General features: G+C 41.9%; 1 protein-coding gene across 8 annotated transcripts in view; it reads left to right on the plus strand.

The window, feature by feature from the left end:
• dachd (dachshund d) overlaps positions 1 to 17,106 on the plus strand; it is a 122,090-nt gene that overhangs the window by 69,156 nt on the left and 35,828 nt on the right. For all 8 annotated transcript variants that reach the window (XM_049593592.1, XM_049593600.1, XM_049593593.1 and 5 more), the window contains exon 3: positions 3,572 to 3,724. In XM_049593592.1, the coding sequence (XP_049449549.1) occupies positions 3,572 to 3,724 (153 nt within the window). The remainder of the gene's footprint in view (positions 1 to 3,571; positions 3,725 to 17,106) is intronic.

The raw sequence follows: 17,106 nt of genomic DNA on the forward strand, positions 1-17,106 counted from the left end.
ATCTGGAACTGGTAAAAGTCTGTGTCATGTTTTGAGCTATTATTTTTCCTCAACCTGTCAACCCCTCAACCTCAATCTGAGATTCTCAGATACACAGTGCCTTATCTTGACTTTGTGTATGGAGTCGAGATGCAAAACCATGACCAGAGTTGAACGGTATCTCTGTTACTTATGTTTGAAATACACTCAAAGTTACTTTTGAGCATTTTGTATTTGCTAAAAAAATTCAATTGTAGTGTGAAACAGGATACTTTAGAGTGATACTCAAAATACTTTAAAGCATAAAAAACAAGACTTTGAAAAACCTAAACAACTTAGGAAGCCTCTTCATCCATCTCTGGTGCCAGGTAGTATTTGACATGTCCCATATTATGGCTGGACTGTGTATGGAACACAAGAGGGTTGTATTTTAGGGCTTTCAATATGAAACAGGAAGTAGCTGCATGCATATAGTCACAGACTCCCAGACTTTTGTTACAGCACTAACCAGAGGCATATCTAGTATTTGAGAACATCTGGGGGCCCAGCCCAGACCTCTGTGGGGTTGTCTGGGGGAATACACCAGGAATTTTTTTTCTATTTTGATTTTTTTTAGTGCACTCTGGCATCTAATTAACCCATACAAACTGTTTTTTAAATTAAAATTTCCTGATAAATAATGAATTGTGATGGTAAAATATTATTAGTTGTTGGTAAAGAATACTTTGCAATAGGGATGCACCGAATATTCGGTAACCGAATATATTCGGCCGTGACGGGACGGGCTGAATAAAATGTCGGCAGCGTGGTGATCCATCTGTCACGGCACTCGCATTTGCGACTAGAAATAGTTTTGAGCAAGCAAAATAGGCTTAAATCATTCAGCACGCTGTGCGAGCAGCCTACAGATTTCAACCAGTAGCAGAAACGAAAGGCGAATCCCATCGGTTGTGGGTTGAACGGGGGTCACAGACACAGACAGTAATGTATTCCTGTCAAATACGGCGGCCATCAGCTTACCGGCGACGGGAAGTCGGCTCCAATAATATCCTCTTCTTGGCGTCATGACTGACCAGAAGTACCTGAACAGCTGAGCCAGCCGAACACAGGTATGTGACGTGTCAGAGGAGAAACGAGCCGTTTACGGCCCACAAACCTCACCGCACTTTAGGGACTGTTCATTACTTATGAAGGGACTGTCAGGGGAGGAGGGTGGCTGGTTGATTCTTATTTTATTTATTTATTTTATTTTGATCCCCCCTATGTTAATCACTTACTGATGCTGTTTTCGAAGTATGAATACGTCAATAAGTAATTTATTCCATTGAAATATCATTGATGTATTATAGAAAAGTGATTTATCTTTTTATAAATGACAAAAGGCACATCTGCCTCATTTTCACTGTGGTATCGTGATACTACTCAGAACCATGATATTTTCATTGGTATCGTACAGTGGGTCCCAATTTTGGTATCGTGACAACACTGATCTGGAGGGAGTTCATCTGCAAAAACTAGTGAAAAACTATACTATACTACTAACAATATACTACTAACAATATTCGGTACTCGGTATTCGGCCAACCGTTTAACATTATTCGGCTTTGGCCACAAATTTTCATTTCGGTGCATCCCTACTTTGCAACAATTCCTTTCCATTTTATGTTTATGTTACTGTTCCACTCCTCCACTTAGAGGGCAGTACTGTACTTTTTACTGTACATTTATTCATCTGCTTTAGTTATTTTGAAGACTTAGATTAATAACACAACATATAATCAATTAATAAATTATGTTGTATAATTCCCAGCTGTATATAAAGCATTTAAAATGAGCTCCACCTTTACCAGCTGCAACATTAAAGTGACTGTTACACTCTTCCCACACACAAAATGTGCTGCTTGAATGAAACTCTGGACCCAAAACTTATCTTTTTGATCAGTGATATTATATTAATTTTGAGGGCTTTGATGCATTAACGAAATGATGCATGTTAGATCCATGGCTTTTTAAATTATTAGGCCTACTCTTATTTTTTGAAATATATATACAGCCTATTTAGATCAAAGGCTATTTAAACACTCATTGCTGAAGCCTTGGCCACTACTGGCACTAACAGCTACAGCGCTGGACCCGCAGTCGTGGCTGATTTAAAAACTTATGTAAATCCATGTTAAACTGAAGAACAGTACACTTTGACACTCACACAGCAGACAGACCTGCTTTCTGTGGAGCTGTACCCACAGGTCAGCTCCTTTTTACTCCATTAAACAAATCCCTACCATCATGAGCTTGGGACTGGTGGCCATTGTGCACCATTGGCCACTCTCGGCAGCAAGTTATGCCGATGACACTACTTTGTGAAACATTCTATCGGCTCCAATTTTACAGCTAAATCGGTTGACCTCTACTTACAATATTATGATATACTATATCTTAGATGATGTCTAGCCTCATATCGCGATGGTGGTATAATGTCGATATAATGCTAAGCCCAAATTAAGGCTACCAAAAACATTATGATCATTTGTGCAGCTTGTATTACAGACTGCAGAGGCGAGACTGTCAGGGTAGAGAAATTAACTTCTTATATGTGCATAGTTTCCTCCTGGAAATTGAAAACTGTTTTTCATACTTTATGGGCAGTTAAAAATAGTCTTTTATTGACTTCAGAGCAAACTGATCTATCCTCCTTTTCTCATTGGAATTTTTTGGTGCCCAATAGGGTCTTTCTGTCTGTTGCCTCATTAGTATTTTTTTTTTTTTTGAGAATGTGTGAGAGGTGATACTGAATTGTATACCTTCCTTCACATGTTTTATGGAGCATATCCTTTACTCAGTTTTCACACATGGCCCTGCATGTATTGAATTGACTCAACGCCATTTACAAGCATTAGAATAAATAAAAAAACTTGAATCCTTGGTGCATTGTTTATAGTTTTGCACTCTGCTTGATGACTGGCCTTGACTCTCAGAATAGCCGTGTTATTATGAGACAGTACTGTATATTGCTGTGAAGAATTTGAATACTGATGTTGGGCATTATTCAGGGCGATTAGATCTGTTGAATACATTAGAAGGTATCATTGAAACACCCCCGATAAGAAGATCTTTAAGTCTCTGCGTTCTCACTTTGTCTCTCCCATGTCACACTGTATCACCGTTCCTCTATCATACATACACATACGTGGCGTATTACAAGTTGTACACACAAACTGCTTGCATCATGCACTATTATCTTGACTGCATCTGTTCCCATCAAGGTACAAATACATCAATATAGTGGAGCCTCCGAAACATTCATAAAAATCATATGCTGCCACACACACGAGGATCCATCCCATCAGCATGATAACCTGCTGTGAAGATATCCCCTGTCAGAAGATGAAAAACCAAGCTGTGATCTCATAGGCGCTTATTCCCCATAGTGTATAAAATTATTCATTGTTTTATTATTTCAAAAGTCCTCTTTCATTGTTTTTTTTTATTCACCAGGGCAGGTTTCTGAAAGGTTTTGCAGGTGCAGTGGCTCAGCCCCAGCAGACATGTAGCGGTCTGTAAGCGCTCTGTCTCCTCTGCCTCCTCTCTCCAGGCCTGACAGCAGCGGCGGCAGCAGCTGCCAACGCAGCCATCGCAGAGGCCATGAAGGTCAAGAAGATCAAGCTGGAGGCGATGAGCGGCTACCACGGCAACGCCAACCACCATGGGGCCGACGGAGAGAATGGAGACCTCAGCTCCAGCGTTGGTGAGGATGCCCTTCACACACACTGTCACAGACACGTTTGCGCTCATATAACCGGAAGACAAGTGCTTGCTGCCGACTATTTTATGTGACTGTACAGACACAAACACACACATTAGGGCTTGCATGCTCATCGCCATTTTGACATATGCTCAGAGAATTCAAAGACTGCAAATCATTCGTATGCAATTTCCATCATACATAGAACATATTTAGATATTAATAATCTGCATCTGCATCAAAATACACATATTGACTTAAAGTAACTCAGAGTGACTGTTGGGAAATCTTAAATCCTGTCAGAAAATAAACGGCTTGTAGTTGAATTTCAAGTCAGTCAGACTCATGACTTCAAAGTTGTGACCATTCAAATCAATCAAAGTTTTGTAAGCGCCACCTATGGGCAGGATACCATAAAATTTTAGAGGATTGCTCGGAGTAAATGTGTGTGCCTGTCAACTGAATTTGGTTGCAGTTGTAGTCCAGGTAATGAGGCAGTTTTTGTTAATTAGGCCACTTGCAAGGAATTGGCAACCAATTATTGGAAAATGGGAGGGTGGGTCATACAACTAATAAACAACTTTTTTCATGGCTCAATCTAATGTCTCATGTTCCAACTCTGGTGGGGTTAGGGTGGTGAAACATATTTTGGGAATATGGGAAAAAGGGGGCAATTAATGCAGACTAAAATGGGTGCGGCCTATATCTAGAAGAAAGAAAAAATCTTCTACATTTCGTAGTTTAACAATTATGAGGCAGTGTTTTTTAAATTGGCAGTCGATTGCCCTGTTTCTCCAGATTGCAAACAAAAGCTTATCACATGTTTCTTTATATTGGGGCTGCCCGATGTATCATTTCAGCATTGACATTGCAATGTGTGCATGTGCCATGGTCGCATTACATATTATGCAAAGTCAATTAAGGCAAATTAACTAAAATACCTCATGCTACAACTATTTTGCTGCTTGTTCTAAAAACAATCTTGCATGGGTCTAATTTTTCATGACTAATATAACTGTCTAAGCCTTCTCTTTTATGATAGGTTACATGTGCACGTGACGTAGTCTGGCCGTGTTTGTTATAGAGAGTAAGACTCTCCTGTGTGTGTGTGTAGAAAAATACCATAAGTGCACAGGCAAGTGCGACAGACGCAGTGAAACTCATGATTTTCCAAAAAGGTGCAGGAAGTGACTAGATAAGTTCATGTTCCAGTAAAATGACTGTTAAAAGGGCAACGTTTTGTGTTCGTTGTACTGAATAAATAAGCACTTGCGTAACACTTGTCTACTCTTCCAACCACTCAATGTACTTTTCACACTACGAGTCACATTCACCCATTCACAAATGCATTCATACACTGGTTGCTGAGGCTACCATACAAGGTGCCACCAGCTACTCAGTTTTTAACACACTTACACAGCGATGGAACAGCCATCAGGGGCAATTTGGGGTTCAGTGTCTTCCTCAAGGATACTTTGACATGTGAATCAGAGGGTCGGGGGATAGAACTGCCGAATTTCCGATTAGCGGACAGCCCGCTCTACCCTCTGAGCCACAGCCGCCCCACTTGTATAATGCAACATTAACACAGCTCCTCTCAATCATTCTTGACTGCCAGGTTGTTGGACTGTGAAAGCTAGTTACCAGCTTTGAGTGAGGCTAATGCTAACTGAGTTAGCCTAAAGAAACCAGAGGCTGGAAGGGTAATGTTAACGCTAACGTTAATCGACAAAAGAAGTCTGATAAACAACCAAACATAACCCCCTAGTAGTCGACTACAACCTGAAATTGAGCAGGTAACAGATGGGAAAGTCATTTTCAACTTATATTATGATTATTTTTATTTTTGATGCAGATGTACTCCCCTACAAAATCACATCAAGAATTTTAGCTTTATTTTTTTTATTCAAACAGAGCTTCAGTGTTCTGTTGGAAATTCCTGTATTTTTTTCATACATATATTATAGGAAAATGAATATTGCAATGTCAGTTTTTTTCCAAAGCTGTGCAGCCCTGCTTGATATTCAACCAAACTGAAATGAAATCTATTAAATAGCTTTTGATATTCTGCTTAACAACATCCACATAACTACAGAGGACCAGAAACAAAAACCTCTTTGCCAGAGGTAATAAATAATCCCATACAAACCACAGACTTACATCACTGTCTCCACCATACTGCTGTTTTCTTAATAAAATGTGAAGTATTGTTTTGTTCAGTTTGTATGCACTGTAAATATCCACCGTGGTGAGGTAAGTCTTGTTTTCTCTTGAAGTTTTACATGTTTGTGTTGAAAGATATATTTAAGAAAAACATTGCTAATAGCTAAGTGAAAGTGTGAACACAGTTTCCCAAAGCTATCAGCTTTTAACAAGGTCTAATTGAATTGCTGTGAGAGCACTGGTTTTTCACAATGTGCCATTTCAATTAATTATTAGCCCTAAAATGCGGAAGGATTTTCCTAATATCACACAGAACCACTTAGTGTATTAAAGAGAATGATAATGTATGTTAGTGCGGATTCATGAGCCCGTTCCAAATTATAAACCAAATGTAATCCCTGTAGCTTTGGTTGCTAAATGGAGGTTTTGATTCACTTACTGTAATAAATGGCTCGACTCCTGAATACATTTCATCAGTAATACTTGACACCGCGGAGCTTATGGTGTGCCAGATGAAAACAGGATGTGTTTCTAAGCAGATTTAACAATGCAAAATGCATAAAGTGTGAGGTCATCACTCCAAGAGAATGGAGTGTGCAGGGGGAAAAAAAAGAATACGAGCCTACGAGGTCACGGAAATAAAGATAAATGTGAGTACCAACAGCAAGGCTATGGCAATGGAGCTAATAAGAAACTGTTTTATCTTTTTACAATTTAAATTGTAACCTTGAGCCCACAGCCAGCCACACAGGCTCCCGGTAGAATCATAATTCTGGCAAGGGGGAGCAGCTCTAGGTGTGGGTGCATGGGCCACAGCATTAGCTCTCTGAGTGAAATATATGGCAGTGACGCCTCTCGGCCCCATCCACAATCAATTGGATTCTTTTCCTTTAATATTTACTCGCAGCGATGAGATGCTCGTCTGCATGGTGATGAACAGTCTGCCACTGGCGTTTGAAGGTGACCTGTCAGTGAGTATGGACAAATCTCTCGCTCGCAGAAATGTAGAAAATAAATCATTAGGGGCAGGCAGTCAGACAGGGGCCTCTCTCTCTCCCTCACTCTCCTCGGATTTAAATCAGCTCAGATTTATGATTTGAATTAATGCTTCGTTTGGTCAAAGGAATGGTCGCAGAGACAAATGATGTTTGGTACTGAAACCATCCTAATATTGATTACTGGGTGTCGCAGCAATCTCTTGTTTATATCAAGCACTCTCCTGTGACAGGGTGGCCAGCAGGAGTCATCCTGATAATACGCCGGAGAAATATGGCCCCGCTCGGCACCGCGGGGCCATGAAACACAGCTAGCAGCATGCTGTCTTCTTCATCTAGCCCCAGGCTTCCACTCACATGTTTATTTTTGATAAAAGCATTTTGTAATTTCACAAGTTAAGAGCTGACTTACAAGATTACAGGGTTATTTAGCATTCCAAAAACGTCTCGCTCTGGCCTGCGTTGGCAAACTATTTTGGAGTGTGAATGCCTAATATGTCCAGCTCACAGGCCCATTTATCCAATAGCAATCCAAACATATAAATCACTTGACTGATATAGCACGGAGTGGGCAGAAAGGGAACTGTATTTGGCTGTAGCTTTGTTGGGACTGACTGTTGTTCACAGTGCTGACTAGGGTATGACTTCATGCTGTTTTTTTCTCTCTGCTCAGACCACAGCTGCTCTGAGGAAATGGACCGGAGTTTTTAGAATCATCCAGCTTAAACTAAGACGCACACAAACGGATGTGTTTACTTACACAAATTATGTTACCAACCACGATAGGAATTGATATGATAATGAGCATGCTTCTGATAATACCACTAAGGACACGGATCCATTTAATCAGAAAGAGCTCCTACATAAACCCACCGTCCTCAGGGCTAAAATACAGGTGCCTCATCTCGGTGTTTGTCTGAAGCAGATCTTTGTGAAGCGCTTAAAGCAAAGCACAACAGAGCCAGCCAGTGAAGGACACTCTGTTCTGTTTGTAGAGTTGGATTGCCCGTCGCTGTCTTTGTGTTGATGTAAATTGAACAGGCTAATGTTTCTCCCTCGCATTAAATATTCATCACAATTAGACCTTCCTGTTTGCATCAGTGTTATTAATTATAAGGAAAAAAAACAGCCAGTTCAACTCTCAGCCAAAATAACCAAACATCCTGGGCGAGAGGAGGGGAGGAAGAAACAGATACGTTTGAGAGACAGATAAAAAAAATGATAGTGAGACATGGAGATGGAGAGGCATAGAAATGTAAAGAGATAGAATGAGAGGTGTGTGTGTGTGTGTGTGTGTGTGTGTGTGTGTCTGTGTCTTTGATTCTCCCTCACACTCTTTAGTTGGGCAGGGGGAGCCCTCTCAAAGCACAATGTGGATTGTTCCTGCGCCTCTCAGGAAATGCCACAATTACAGATCACAGACCAAGCAAAACACGTGTGGCGCTGGGCCTTTAGGGGGATAAACAGCCCGCCATTCCCTCCCAGTGCATTGACCCCAGCCACAACCTTCATTACTGGGAGAGAAAATATTGTCAGCTGCCCACTAACAAACACCTGCCAATTTCAAGAGAAGGAATTGCTTTTTTCAGCAGAGGAAGAAAAAATAAAGTGTTTCTCAGACCTGCAGAAAAGGAGTGGGGAGAAAAGATAAGGCAGCATTCACCCTTGTCTTCTTTTCTCTGTTGTTGTTGTTGTTGTTGTTGGTTTTTTTTGCACTCCGTCTCGCCGACTTCCCCGTCTTTCGCCCTCTGTCTCTCTTTGGCCACTGGGTGCTGCCCTGCCACTCATCTGACTCCTCACCACACAACTCTAATGGAGCTGAAATCCTGTTTGTAATTAGATATGGGAATTCCACTGTCATCAGCCAGATGATGCCACGACATGCCGACCAAATAACAGACAGCGCCGACGTGGAAGGAGGAGACACAACACCCCGCTGCGAACTTCCAGATTTCACTGTACACTGTCTGAAATAAATCTGTGACGCCACAACAGAGCCGTATATAAGCAGTTACATCCTACTTCAAAACCTGAAAGCCCTTTGTCTCACATCTGTGGCTTCAGTCCAGGCTGTCTGCGCCCAACGGGGAGCGGAGAGCCACATGCTAGGCTGAAGCTGGACGGCTGGTGACAGGTACCTGGAGTGTTGCCTGACTGAGAGTTGAGAGAAGAGGTTCTGGGTGAGATGATGAGGAAGCATCATTCTCTCTTCCCAGGGTCATCAGGCTAATTTCCGCAAGCCCCACCCTCACGCTTGTATGTTTGCGTGTGTGTGTGTGTACGTGGGCTGGTGTGTGTGCGTGTGTGCATGCTCGCGTGAGAGAGAAAGAGGGGGCCTTGGCCCCTGAGAGCGCTCTGTGAGGAGACCACAGCTGTACACTCCCAGCAGCTAATTGGTCCTTATCTAGCTGTCCCATTCATCTTCATTTTTTACCAATTACTGAGCATTATCTGTGTTCTCAGTTGGGTATGGGACTTAATCCTTTTTGGTTAAGCTGGTGCTACAGCTTGCAAATTTCAAATGGAGAAGGGGGGGGGGGGGTGAGTGTTGGAGAGGAGGGAAAGGTGGAGGGGAAGGGGAGGGGGGGCAAAAGTCATAGCAAAAACAAACTCTGAAACTTCCCATCATCCCTCACTGGCAGGAAGCAATCAATAAACAATGACATCACGCGAAGGAGAGGGGAAAAAATGGAAGGGATCAATTATTGGCGTTATAATTCAAGTCCTTGTTTGCAAACGTTGCAGCCTCATTGATTAGGCTGTTCTTGTTGCACTCAACATTATTGACTTGTTAAAACCATATTTTCTCATCATCAGTGGTTTTGCGTTTGCGGTCACACAGATAACAACGCTTTAAGGGGGCATCATTAATTATTCAAGATGTGTTCATTTTAAAGCACAGCGAGTCCAAATCATCCTGTTTACTCTACAAACAATACAAGTATAGTACATTGCTCATCCAGAAGGTACATCAAGACGCTGCAATCTGGGGCAGTTAGCCTTAATTTTCTAAGATCAATGCATAACTAGGCTCCTCTCTATATGGGGTCCGTGCTTGGCCATGCTGCAGAGCTGAGTGGAGTCAGCCTGGAGACCATGCACTAATTACTGGAGTGTTTACTGCTCTGCTGGATAGCATTTGTACCATTTTGGATCATATCAGTGAGTCAATGTGCTCTGCGCTAGACAGATAAATAAGGCATTAAGATGACAGTGTGTATGAATGAAATTACAGTGGAAAAAATGATAGTCATCAATTATAAAATAAGCCCCAAAATGGGTCAAATCAGCAGCGGCACACGTATGTATACTTACAGAACATACAGGCATGCGTGTCAGCAGACACAGACAGTCATGCACACAAAAGCAGGACACATATAGAGACGCTGCTCCTGCACTTTGATAGGGATCTGTTTGGTCACACTCTCTGCGCCAGCTGTCAGCCCAGCTCCACTGCTGCGATTTAATTAGTCTGTTTATGTCCTTTCTAATAATAAAGCTCTCTGGGTGGAAGGACACATCCGACTAGCTAGCTGCGCGCTCCAACCTGCTAGCTGCGTTAGAGCTGGTGGCCCGGCGCAGCTAAATGTGGGCCATGATGGAGGATGGTGGCTACTTCCTGCTCCTCTAGACAGAACAATGGCCCTCAGGCTCAGATCTAGTATCACCCCCTACTCAATCCTAACCTTAACCATTAGGGGATAAAGCACATACTGACCTGATATGAGTGTCTAGGGGCAACTTCATCCATCTTCCTCTCTAGCTCTCTTGTGGGAGCCTTTGTCAGCCGAAGCTCTTGAGAGAGACTAGATTGTAGCCATAGGCTGAATAGAATTCATTTCACGAACATATCATAACACCTCTCTCACCGCGACAGATTATTGTCTTGTCAGAATCATGCAATTACAGTGTGGTTTGTTTTGATTTTCTTTATTCTGATATCAAGGCTGCACCGGACAAAAAAGGGTCTGTTTAGGCTGCAGGTGTTGGGGGGTAAAAAAAAAAAAAGAAAAAGAAAGAAGGGGGGAGTAGTGGTATTAACTGAATCAGACATACTGAGCTAGACAGAGAGTGGCAGAGCAGACAGACAGCCTTCCAGCCTGAGTAAAGAGCTTGATGGGTCTCTGTCTCTCTCTTGGGCTTTGGCCCTCACCATCTCTCTATTAGTCTGCCAGGCTCATGGGAGCCAGGTGACAGATAAGTGAAGAACGACACACACATTTTAATAGACATTTCAAAAGATAAACCTGATAATCATTTCTCTTTTTAATGAAGTCTAATGTCCTCGTTCTAATTCCAGTTGCGTCGCCTGTTAAGCATCAGCGTAATACTTGAATATGCATGATTGGGAAATTGTGAGGCGCGCTGATGTTGCTGCAAAATACACAAACGCAGACAACTGCAGAAATAGATTACAATAACAGGGGGGATTGATTAAACATTATTTCCGTAATGATCCATATCAAGTTCTATCATCTTTGAGTGGCAGCGGAGTTGCAGCTTTATAGAGAGGAATCAGCACGAGGAGAGACAACGCGCCAGACAGACCTCGTGTCATGGAAATATTTGTTTGATTGTCTCTTGCGGTTAGTTCACAATAGCAGGAGCAGAGCTATAAAAAACAACTGACCAGTCGAGTTGTCATCCCTCATCAACATTAGGCCTCATTCTTCATTAATTGGATAGATTAATTTGGAGCGCTTTGATGCGGGGGTGATGCATGCGTTCGGCTGTCCCCTCCTCACTATTCTCTGTCAGGTTGAATTTAGCCAGGGAAGGGGCTGACCTTTGAAAGTGAAGAGATCAACACAATTTGAAAAGACAATGTCACTTGGTGTAAATGTGATACGTGTAATAAATGACATTCAACCTTTCAGTGATGATGAGCTTTCGCAGGTTGGAGTAATGTGAAATATGCGCACTGCGTGTAATTGCATAGAATGTGGAGCGGTTTTCACAAACACAGCTAAGACGGTGCGGCATTAGAGCCTGGATGTCATTTGCTCTCATTTCACTATGATTATGTCTAAGAGGTAACATTAGCATAGAGTAATAATATTACTGTGTACACAATAACAGTAATGACAATACAGTGATGACAACAACAAAATGACTCTTTTACTGTGATCACCCTGTAAAAATGTTCCATTGCCTGGCTACGCTGCAATCAGGGGGAGAATCAAAGAGCATTTGTGTGATAGAAATAGTTGGTTCTGTTCCACGAAAGCACTCTGTCGGTTTGCCTGAACCGAAAGGTGTTTCTTCTCAATTATGATATGGGAACCCTCATCCAAATAGAGCTATCAGCCATACTGAGGCCAGACATCTTCACCATCACACAGCCTCTCCCCTGGGACCGAGATAAAAAGGGAGAGAGTAGAGCAAGTTCAAACAATGTTAAGGAATTTCACAATCGCAGCATGTCCTTCACAGTGTGAACAAACAGAGCAAGGTATTTCTTCAGACTATGTTGAGAATCCCTAAGTTAGAAAATAAAAAAATACTCATTCCAACTAAATAATTAGAATAACATGATGTTATTTTTGTTTAATCTCTTTACTCAAACGTGATTAAATCCAAACTACGTAGCTACATTTTTTTAGAGCAGGCTAGGGATGTTACAAGATCTGATACTTTGGTAGCAAGTCAATGCCAAAATTCCCAAAATGTGATGGTACTAATTTTCCTCCAGTGCTGTACCTACTAAAGACACAATTATTCTAGACCTGATGGGGCAGCATATGAGCCTACAAGTGTTAAAGGAACAGTGTGTAAGATTTAGGGGGATTCAGTGATGTCTAGCAGTGAGGATTGCAGATTGCAACAAGCTAGAAGTTCTCCTGGTTGAAATTCCTTCAGTGATCATTGTTCAGGAGGTTTTTACCAGGAGCCGAATCATCCACAGAGGTCTCTTCCTCTCCAGAACAAACCAACCAGGTGATTAAAACCAGTAGAAACGCTGAACAAAGCAGTTTCACGTTACAGATCTGTGTTTCGTCAATGCTGTTTGGCATATCGCAAGCCCAGCACCTGCTAATGTGTGCTCACCTTTTCCCTCTGATAACTTAAGATGTAGATGTTCAGGAGGTTTTTATCAGGAGCCGAATCATCCGCAGAGGTCTCTGCCTCTCCAAAACAAACTGACTCTGTGATTTAAACCAGTAAAAACACTGAACAAAGCACCTTCACGTTACAAATCAGTGTTTCTCCAATGTTGTTTGGCATGTCGTCGACAGGCCGCTAGCCCAGCACCTGCTACTGTGTGTGTACTCATCTATTTTCTCTGATAACTTGACATGTGCTCACTTTATTTCTGATTCAGACATTCAGGAGGTTTTTCCTGGGAGTCCAATTATCCACAGAGGTCTCCTCCTCTCCCAAACAAACAGACCAGGTGATTAAAACCTCTAAAAATGCTGAATAAAACAGTTTCACATTACAGTTCAGTGTTTTTTCAACATTGTTAGCTAGCCCAATCTCTGGAGTCAGTGTTTGGTTTGTCCATTCTGGGTTACTGTAGAAACATGGTGGTGCGACATGGTGATCTCCATGAACAAGGACCCGTGCCAGATGTAGATATAAACGGCTCATTACATGATAGTGGAAACAACAATTTTTATTTTCCGGCAATTACACACAAAAGAAAACATACGTATTATATTATATTCCACGCCAGCATATCTGCTGAACCTTTAAATATCCAAGTAAGAAGAGGAACAAGAAGTACAATTCCGGCGCAACTCCACCCTAACTCGTTGAAAAGAAAAGCATTTTGTTTTTGTTGTTTGTTTGTTTTGGGGTTTTTTTGTTTGTTTTTGCGAATTTTTAAATGCTTTGCCGTGGCAGCACTGCATGTTTACTTTATGTTACAAATGCCAGTTGCATGACAAGGCGCTGAACGTCTATTCTGTGCTGAGCACTGCACATTTGGCACGTTCTTTTATTTTTATTTATGTATTTATTTATTTATTTATTTATTTGTCATTGAGATTTGAAAAATGTTCAACTTTGGGTAAAACACTGCCCTCGCCACTGTCACTTTTACAGCCGATTGCACTCTTTTAGCTGATCAATCACAGCGGAGGAGGGGCGGAGCAAATCGCAAATGTTATCACACCATAGGCAATATATTAATATATCAAAACCATGAGCCCACATAGTACTTTAAGGTTTGAGGTGGATCATCATAAATTCTAACTAAATTTTACTTTAATTCAATTTATATGTATATGTAAAACACATAACAAAACACAGGTTATATTGTTGTTGTTTTTTCATACTGAATTGGGAATCAAGAATCATGGCATTTCACTGGTATTGGTATCGACTACTAAATCTCTTTTGCTTTGCAGCATGCCTACAGCAGTCATATTAAATTCACGTTACAGTCAGTTCACCTTGAACTCATTAGCACTACTGTAAACTATACACTGCATTACTGATTTTCTCTCAGGAGGTGATTGTAATGGAGGAAGTGAGAGCGCAGGAGGTAGTGATGCTAATTTTGTAATTAAAACGGATGATCTGATGACCACATGCAAACTGATCCCCCCCCTTCCCCGTCCACCAAAGTGATATGACGGCAGAGTGGGCCGTGATTGATAACACTCGTCAATATATTTCATTTCAGGAGCCTTAGTCAAATGACAACTGGTTGTCATTGACTGAAAGCAATCTTTTTAAAAGGGGAGCCTTTGCTAAGTATCAGATGAAAATGATTCCTCTGTCTGCTTGGGTGTCACTGTCTGTAGGAGCTTTATTGATTGGGCTTGAATATATTGCACCCGCAGTAGTAACAGCTGCTAGTAATATCTCTCCTCTCCTTCTGCTCTCCTCTCCTGCTCGCAGCACTTTCTGTGCCACGGCTTATTGTCAGCGATCAGATGTTGGGTGCTCTCGTGCCGATGTTGCGTATTTATCAAGAGTGATGTGTGACAAATGTAAAGTGAGCTTGGTTCCGACCCAAATTAGAGAAGCGAACAGTGTTTGCTAATGTGTCCTGAAGGCCTGGCCGTCCTGGCCACCCCCAGCCATGTGCATGATTGTGTTAACTAAACCCACCATTGTCTCCCCCACTTTATACGCTCTGTGTTATCAAGCACAAGGATGTTGGCATTGGTTGGTAAAGGTCATTTACTGTAATGAGATTTGCCACATGCAAGCATATGGCTTGATTATTGCCCTGTTCGTTAACATTTTCAGCAAAGAGACAAATAGACAGCTAAAACAGGGGCGAGTGAGGGTGGGGGTGGCGGCGAGACGTGTGCAGCATTTCTCCTCAAAGATGGGAAGAACTTTTTTTTTTTACAACAGATCTGTCACAGAGATGATTGATCTTTCAATTTTCATAAGGAATGCGTGCCATTAGAGGCGAGGATTTGAATTATCCTATAAAAGTTGCCTGCTTTAGATTTTATACACTTAAAGGACAAACACCTCTGTCTGTCTCCTTGATAATTTCTACCACATGTTATACTCGGGTGGTTTGGGTAGGAAAGCAATTATGTTACCTCATCAAACCAGAAATGTTTTCTTATCATGGTTTCTCTTACATTACATTACATTAGGCATCTTGGCAGGAAATCTTTGCCCACCTGAATCATTGGAAAGTGTATCTCTTTATCCTGGCATGCAAAACACATTTTGTTTGTTGATGTGAATTAGCTTGAAATGTGTCCAATCATCATGGCTCTTGGAATGTAAAGGATATTGTTTGCATGTGTTTTAATGTTTGGCTGGCTCCACGTACCTATACACAGTTATCTATACGGCATCATTGTCTGTATGTTTTCATGTTTACCTCCTTGTTACCGCGAGATTTATTCTTTTTATGTGTCCATTTGTGTGTGTGCGTGTGTGTTCGCATACGTGAGTGTACAGCAGGTATTTAACAAAGGCAAGATGTTTGCTTTATTATCAACATTAACTGCGTAAACACAAAAGGCTTCAAAGTTTCATTCAATGACACCGAGGGGCTGTGGGTGGCTACATCAAAGCTCAATACCTTCCTCTCTCCCCCCATTTTAATGAGAAACAGGACTCACCAGCCTTGACTGAACCTGCCATCTGTGTGTGTCTGTTTTTTTCTTGTTTGCATGTGTGTGTGCGCCTGTGTGTGTGAATGTGGGAGCAGTTCCTGTGCATATGTATGCGTTCGCGTTGTGTAAAGTGGCACCGCGATGCCAGACAACATATTTATGGAGGCTGTGTCTTATGTTTGATCTAATGGCTATAAGGCTCCCTCCATCTCACGTGGCAGGGCTTTCTGATTTTGGAGGAGATTAATAGTTATAGTAAAGATGAATAGCTGATTAGTGCTATGGAGAGACCTCTAAATGTCTTGCCGCATGACAGACACTTTTTCATGAGCCATTCATTTCCTTTTGGGACTGGTGTGCAAATCCTTGATACGACCACAACAAAGACCTTCCATGTGTGTGCACCGCCGTCTCACCTTTGTTGGAGAAATACATACACGACATGGGGGCATTTTACAAGCGCAATTAGGAGGAAAACTGAGATTGTTTTGCAGCGGGCGGACTGCATATGCATTGTGCAGTCAGTCAGTTCATTTAGCTGCTTGACTGGAATGGTCCTGTTCAGTTTGACAGATCAGAAGAGGGAAAAAATATCTCAACGCCATGAAAACCAAAGGCTTAGCGCTGAGCAAATCAGCCCTTTGTCTTGTTCAATTCAAATCAAAGGATAACCAGGAATGTTTGTTTGACAACAGCATTTACAATGCATTGTTCTGAAGCCCAGAGCCTCCCAAACAAAGACAGATAGGCTTTAAACAAGTCATTTAATTAGCACCGGATCCCCAGCTTTGGCTGCGCCAACCAATTATACATTCCTGAGGCATGTGCAGGTCCTATTTCACGGGAGCGAGAGGCAGATCCTCTCCAGCCCTGTCTCTTACAGTACATCTCTCCCCTTCCATTTAAGAGAAGGTAAATAGCCCAGACAGACAGCTTCATTAGCCAGCGTCTGAAGAGCGCGGGGCCGATTGTCGCTTAAATAGTGCGCTTTTACTGCAGGCCCAGCCGGCGACCTCCGATCAATTACAGCTGACATTATTGTTTGTCGGGAGCTTTTTTCCTGGACAGAGGGAGTAAAAAACGAGATCAGGCCTGAGCTTTGGCTGGAAATGTAATCTTCCCCCTCTCTTTGGTTCTTTCGCTCCACAAACAATAAATCATTCAGTTGAAGAGATAATAAAGTGCCAAG

Source organism: Epinephelus fuscoguttatus, linkage group LG13 (assembly GCF_011397635.1).
Source record: "Epinephelus fuscoguttatus linkage group LG13, E.fuscoguttatus.final_Chr_v1".
NCBI classification, from domain to species: domain Eukaryota; kingdom Metazoa; phylum Chordata; class Actinopteri; order Perciformes; family Serranidae; genus Epinephelus; species Epinephelus fuscoguttatus.